This window comes from Drosophila suzukii, chromosome X, assembly GCF_043229965.1.
Source record: "Drosophila suzukii chromosome X, CBGP_Dsuzu_IsoJpt1.0, whole genome shotgun sequence".
In the NCBI taxonomy this organism is placed as follows: domain Eukaryota; kingdom Metazoa; phylum Arthropoda; class Insecta; order Diptera; family Drosophilidae; genus Drosophila; species Drosophila suzukii.
This window is the reverse complement of record NC_092084.1, coordinates 13,919,080-13,925,576: the sequence shown is the minus strand read 5'-3', so window position 1 is coordinate 13,925,576 and position 6,497 is coordinate 13,919,080. Positions and strand designations below refer to the sequence as shown.

Genomic DNA, 6,497 nt, shown 5'->3' with positions numbered 1-6,497 from the left:
TATGCTCAACTTATAACTTTATTGTTTAAACTACAAAGCAATTGATTAAATTACACATAGAAAACAAGGCAAATTTTCACCTGGGAATCATTTTAAAATTTCAAACTCTGCATAAATGGTTTTAAACTTTAAATTTTTTTAAATAGTTATATCTTGTTTTTTTTGCACCTAACATTTTGGAAACTAATGTCTAATAACATTTTCTGGGTAGTATGGGTCGTCGTATTCCGGATTAGGGACTGTCGTGGTGTCAATCGTACGAGTAAACAAGTCCAATAGCTGAACCTCCGCGGTGTTCCTGGTGGCATTCACAGAGGCAAACGCACCTGGAAAGTTATCCAGCTTGCTGGCCACATCCTCCACCCGGCAGCATTGCACCAAACCGTAGGCAGGGAACTCGCGGAGACTGCCGAACAGGCTGCTCCTCAGCCAGGACACCTGGTCGCACATGGAGGGGCAAAAGTCGCTGTTGCTTAACTGGTAGGATGGACAAGATAATGAAGGCTATTAACAATGAGTTAGTCATATGTATGTATGTACGCACGAAGGGGGAGTTGTGGCCTATGATGACAAACTCGTCCTGGACGCCACCCGTTTTCTCCAGGGCGTGCACATGGGCCCAAATGTGGGCGGGTATCGGGATGGAGCTGCCGTCCGCCATTTCGATTTTCAGCGAACGGCTGACGTTGCAGGGTCGTCCGATGGCCATCGGCAGCTCCAGGTAACCGGACACGCCCAGTCGTACATCAAAGTGGTTCGACTCGGTTGCATCGCGCATTGCCTGGATCCAGTGCTTCCAATTGCCAGCACGCAAGGCCCTCATCCAGATGGTGGACACCATGTCCTCGTAACCATGCAATTGCCTGGCAACAGCCTCGTCCTGGACCAGACTGCCGATCTGAAAGGTTTCCCCCGCGAACAACTGCGCCAGCTGCCTTTCCTTCGCCATGTAGGCGTCGATTTCCCCCTGGCTTTACAAAAATATATAATTCATATAAAAGCATTTGATAGAACATGATGGTAGTTCCTGGTAGACATTTTTCTCGAGTAAAAAAAAATTCCACATTTTCAAAAGTTTACCGAAAATAATCAATGTAGTCTATTCATTTATTTGGCAAAATTAAAGGTTTACAATATAGTTTTAAACTCAAATATATATCATCTTAATTGGTTAGGCGCAACTTGAGATATAATCACAAAACTCAGAGATACCAAAAAATATTTCTTTAAAAAGAAGCTTAATTAAAAAAATATATATAATTTTGTGACCTCTTTTTTGTGATCTAGGGGTCCAACTCTACCAGGAACTACCATCATACTTCTTGGAGCATTTTTAATATATTATTTTGCAAGCTAGTGTAATCATTTGTAATCAACTTACCTCACGGTCTTGACTAGATATTTTTGGTAAGTTACATTTATGTCCAATCCGATATCATTTAGTTGGCCCACTTGCGTCTGTGGAAATTCAGATATGCACACTCTAACTTTTTTGAACGGAATTTCAGCTATTAAAAACTTACCTTTGTGATAACTCGGTTTTTGGTTGGAAATGTCGTGTAGCCGATATATTTCATTCGAGAGGACAAAATATCGTAGCACAAGGCCGCACTTTTTATTGAACCTTTTTCATCGAACTCATGACCCAAAACGAGTGTCATGTCGCCCTCACAGTTCTGCATGCTGGTCTTACTTTCAAACATCTGCCACGATCCCTTCAGACACTGAACATTACTTATACGATTTGACATCCATTGGTCGTAAAATAAACTATTAGAATTGCAGTACACTGTAACTTTAACAGTTTCCTTAAACGTATCCGCATATCCGTCCCTAATTAAAGTAAAACAAGAAAAGAGTCAGCTTAAAACCAAATCAAGCAGCTATGTACTATAGTACTCCAATAAAATAACAATTTAATCTGAAAACTTAAAAAATGCAATGCCCCAAGCGAATATAATCCAGGCAACGAATCTAGAACTTTTTTGATTTTGACCGTTCCGACCTAAACACTACTTGCCTACACAGAGAGAAATATTCAAATACATTGTTCTTGAATTGAGAAAATTCGTTCTTAAAAACCGTGGAAGTACATTTTGGTATCACTGTTCTCAATATAAGGGAGATGGGAAAAGTTAAATTGAGTTTATTTCACAACATTTTGATAAGTAGTATTCAAGTACATTGTTCTTGAATTAAAAACATTCGTTCTTAAAAACCGTGGAAGTACATTTTGGTATCACTGTTCTTAATATAAGAACGAAATGGTGAGAAGGGAAAAGTTAAATTGAGTTTATTTAACAACATTTTGATAAGTATACACTACTGACTGAACTAATAGTTTTTTTGTTGATATATAAAATGTACATAACGCCCATTACACTTGAATCGGGCAAAGTGAAAACATTTTCAATTTGAAAAATTTCGTTCTATTTTTAAGAACATTTTCAACTCAGATGAGAACGTCAGAATTTACTCTGTATAGGAATGAAAGATGACTTTTGGGAATTTCACTGTATTACACACTTCTGATAACACTATTACTATTGCGGAGCTAAAAAATTCGAAATTAAACTTTTTTGCGTTTAAAAATTGTCACGAAAATTGTAGTTCCTTTTGCAGAGCTGAAACACGCCAATAATAACCAGTTGTATTAAATCATAAAACCTGTTATACGAAAATCCACTGCCACAATAAAAATCAATAGTTTCTCCATATTCCCGTTCGTAAGTCCCAAAAGAATCGGATAAAAGTAGCTTGGACCCGAATTGCGTCAGGACGAGCGGAGCGTTGGGACCTGCTTCCATTTTACAAGTTCCGATCACATCCTGGGGCAGAATTAAGAGCAGTGAAAGCCCCAGGAACACAGTGTATATCGGCCACATCGCGACGATTTTAAAATTCAACTGATTGGGTCTGTCGATGGGGATCCTTTTTATAGGGCCTGTTTGCTGATGCAGCAAAGCTGCTTATTGCAATTGTGAACTCGTAATTGTGAACTGATTTCCACCGAGCACAGCGCTAAAGCGATAACCCAAGGGTCGGAAAGTATGCCATTCCAAATACAATGTATGTATATGCATATATATTTTAAATCTATTATAGTTATTTGTCACCTTCTCTAATAAAAAATAACCATAACAGTCGAACCAAAGAAATTATTATTTAAATTGAAAATAAACTTAGATTGCCAAAAATTTAAAATAAATAAGAAACACCTTATCAATTAAGTCTACATATGTATAAGTGTAGATGGCTAAGCTGGCTTACTTGTTTTCCTAGCAGCTCATGGGATCCCCCTTTTTCTAATTTTTCAACCGATAAGAGCACTAGATTACATATACATATATATATATATATGCGTTAGGGTGGTCCACAATCTAGAATCTTATTCTCACCTTTAATTATGATAGATTTTGGGGTGCAACAAATGTATTCGAAAACTTAAAAATGTTATTTTAAGCAACGTCTAAATGGTCTTTAAGTTTCCCTAAAAATTAATCATACGAGACAGTCGCCAGTTAGAGATCCGTCAAAAAAAAAACGTTTTCCCATATGTCATTATATAATATTGTTGGATTATTTGTTAAAGTAAGGGAGGGTATAAAACAAATGTTTGGTTGAAATTGTCACAACTCAGATTAAAATAAACTTTTGTTAAAAGCCAAAGGTTCGTAGAAGTCTTAAATTTTAAGAACAATGCACAGACCTTAAGACGCCTTCTTTAATTTTTTTAAGTACGCATGTGAACGTTGAACCTTTATAATTTCCGTATAAATGTGAACCACCCTAATGTTTAAATGTCATTCTTTACATATTCAAAGCGGATTCCATATATTTATATATATGTCATTACTTATACATACGTTTGTACAAAGCACAATGAAAATACTGAAAGAAATGTAGCCTTAATATTCACTCACATTTAATTTTACCTTAGAAATAAAATTAATTCAGATGTTATAGAGACTTAAACAAAACCCCAGTTGTGATAGTAGAATATAATAATTTTGTAGAACTAAAGAGACACATTTGTGCTTGTCCAAAAATTTGTACAGTTGACAAGAGCTGAAATAGTTTATTCCAGTCTATCGAAGTTGCAAATATAGTATAACACAATTTGAGCAATCCATTCCTATCTAAATTTACAATGACTCGATTAAAGATCCTTTGACATACTGTAGTCGTAATTTAAATTTATTTATTCAAGTCTTTATATATTGTTTACAAATGTATTTTTGCAAGTATTCATTTTGAATCTACTGCTCGAGCGCCTTTGAGTTTTCAGTGGTGCCTGTGGCCAGCGCTGGTGATCCGTAAAAGGAGTCCAGTTTCTGGGCCACATCCTTCACTCGGCAGCACAGCATCAAGCCGTTGATGGGATAGCGGTGGAGACTGGCGAAAAGGGTGTCCTTCAGCCAGGACACCTGGTCGCACATCGATGGGCAAAGTTCGGCAGATGGATCGATTCGTAACTGCAAAGGAATAAGGAACTTCTTAACACAATGCCAAACACTAATTGCTGTTAAATTATATAAAAAGCTTTCACTTGAATTTCTTTCCAATCAGATAAATATATTTGTACACAGAGAGATTTTTGACGTTCCCATCTGAGTTGAAAATGTTTTTAAGAAATGGAAAATGTTTTCAATGTTCTTGAATCCAGTTCAACTGGCGGTACTTACATTGTTCATCTCAACAACTAAACTATTAGTTCAGTCATTAGTGTATATCAATTCAACTTTTACCTTCTCACCATTTTGTTTTGATATTGAGAACATTGATACCAAAATGTACTTACACAGTTTTTAAGAACGAATGTTCTCAATTCAAGAACAATTTGCTTGAATATTTCTCTCTGAGTAGGTAATCAACTCTTTTGAAACATATCGTTTGTAAATACTCGTTTCCATTTTCATTAAACCATGTCGCAAGTTGTTAGTTTGGTATACTCACAAAGGGAGAGTTATGGCCTACAAGGACGAACTCGTCCTCGGACGCTCCAGTCGGCTGCAGGGCGCGCACATGGGCCCAAATGTGGGCGGGAACGGAGAGGGTGTTGCCGTCCGCAAGGTCAATGGCCAGTTCCCGGCCATCCAACAGCTCAATGGTACCAGAGACACCGAGGCGGACTTCGAATTGGTCGCCGGATTCACTGGCCGATCGCAGAGCCGCCAGCCAGTGCCTCCAGTTCCCGGTGCGCAGGCTATGCAGCCAGACGACGCTCATCATGGCCTCGTAGCCGGCCACCTGGGCGCCCAGAGCCTTGTCCTGCACCAAACTGGCATAGTCGAAGGGTCCGGTGCCGAACATCTGCGAAAGAGCCTTCTCCTTGCTCCAGAATGCATTCACATCCGCCTGGCTGCAGACGGTAAAAGATGAACATTGGATAATTATTTGCTTCATATTATTAGCTAATATTTTTTTTATAATTAATTAATCAATTTAATAATTTCTGATACCCATATACCAATTTAATATCCACATTAAGCTCACCTGGCCATTTTAAAGAGTCGTTCACTAGGGTCTACTCTTAAATCGAGCCCAAGATTATTTAGCTCGCCCAAGTGAGTCTGTAACAAGGGGGGTAAAATCAAAATTAAAGAGAAATATCCATAACTGGTTACAAAAAATATTAAAATAAAATACTTTTCAGTTCTTAGTTGGAATATTTTGTTTTGCCTACCTTTTCGAGAACTCTTTGCCTCTCGGGATACGTTGTATAGGTTAAATATTTTAGATTGGCTTTGGTGCTATCATAGCACATGGCTACACTCTTTATGGAGCCCATTTCCTGAAAGTCGTAGCCCAAAATTAGAGTCCACTGGTCCTTGCAGTTGGGTAAGCTAATCCGACTCTCGAACAAGGCAGCCACTCCGTTCCGACATTGGACACTCCTCTTGTCTCCCTGAATGTTTAGTCCATGGTTTTTCAGAAGAAAGCTACCATCTGGCTGACAGATGAGCGTTTCCAGCCTGTGATCAGAAACGAACTGATACTGGCTGAAACCATCGAACGATTTGGAATTGTTATTTTTAACTATGAACTCTTATTTTCGAAGACAGGGAAAGAGAATTTGATTATTCATTTACATTTGGTAAAAGTTTTCATCTTTTTATAGCAATTATATTTCACAAGCTTGTTATCAAGAAAATATAAATGTTGGTATACATGCACATTTGATTAACAAGCAACAACTAACCCGTCATTTTTAAACATAAATCCAGTGCCGCAATAAAACTGTATCTCCTCGCTTTTATTTCTTTCTATCAATCCGGAATATCCAGATAGTATGGTTTGGGAACCGTTGCTGGTCACTATTAGTGGCGCCGTCGGCGACGTATTAATCTGGCACTTTGGCTCGTGTAATGAGTTCATAAACCCCACAAAAAGACCAGCTAACAACACAGCTGTCACGGGATCCATCGCGAAATTTTATTAGTGACTGGTTCGCCATTGATCAGTGGGCCGGTATTTATAGGGTTCCGAAATCTGCT

General features: G+C 38.2%; 2 protein-coding genes across 3 annotated transcripts; both read right to left on the bottom strand.

The window, feature by feature from the left end:
• On the bottom strand, nt 1-2,910 carry LOC108018856 (uncharacterized). Its single transcript, XM_017086445.4, has 5 exons — nt 2,668-2,910; nt 1,524-1,833; nt 1,382-1,458; nt 545-971; nt 1-477 (listed from the first exon to the last, which is right to left on the bottom strand). Exons 1-5 carry the CDS (start codon nt 2,883-2,885, stop codon nt 184-186), a joined length of 1,326 nt encoding a protein of 441 aa, XP_016941934.3. The 5' UTR covers nt 2,886-2,910; the 3' UTR covers nt 1-183.
• A 1,266-nt stretch (nt 2,911-4,176) lies between these two features.
• On the bottom strand, nt 4,177-6,449 carry LOC108018955 (uncharacterized). 2 transcript variants are annotated; one of them, XM_017086558.4, is made up of 5 exons: nt 6,203-6,449; nt 5,687-6,002; nt 5,497-5,573; nt 4,957-5,362; nt 4,177-4,475 (listed from the first exon to the last, which is right to left on the bottom strand). In XM_017086558.4, the coding sequence occupies exons 1-5, from the start codon at nt 6,424-6,426 to the stop codon at nt 4,260-4,262; spliced, it is 1,239 nt and encodes a 412-aa protein (XP_016942047.2). In that variant the 5' UTR covers nt 6,427-6,449; the 3' UTR covers nt 4,177-4,259. The 2 variants fall into 2 exon arrangements, with proteins under 2 accessions (XP_016942047.2, XP_070853609.1); XM_070997508.1 differs by having other exon boundaries at nt 5,687-6,048; nt 6,203-6,331.
• Between the last annotated feature and the right edge of the window lie 48 nt (nt 6,450-6,497).

Excerpts from the sequence above, each read along its gene's own strand:
- LOC108018856 (XM_017086445.4), bottom strand. The coding sequence starts at position 2,885 with ATGTGGCCGATATACACTGTGTTCCTGGGGCTTTCACTGCTCTTAATT. Across the intron at positions 1,459-1,523 it reads AAAACCGAGTTATCACAAAG|ACGCAAGTGGGCCAACTAAA; the intron begins GTAAGTTTTTAA and ends GAATTTCCACAG. Across the intron at positions 972-1,381 it reads TATCTAGTCAAGACCGTGAG|CCAGGGGGAAATCGACGCCT; the intron begins GTAAGTTGATTA and ends ATTTTTGTAAAG.
- LOC108018955 (XM_017086558.4), bottom strand. The coding sequence starts at position 6,426 with ATGGATCCCGTGACAGCTGTGTTGTTAGCTGGTCTTTTTGTGGGGTTT. Across the intron at positions 5,574-5,686 it reads GGCAAAGAGTTCTCGAAAAG|ACTCACTTGGGCGAGCTAAA; the intron begins GTAGGCAAAACA and ends CCCTTGTTACAG. Across the intron at positions 5,363-5,496 it reads CGACTCTTTAAAATGGCCAG|CCAGGCGGATGTGAATGCAT; the intron begins GTGAGCTTAATG and ends TACCGTCTGCAG.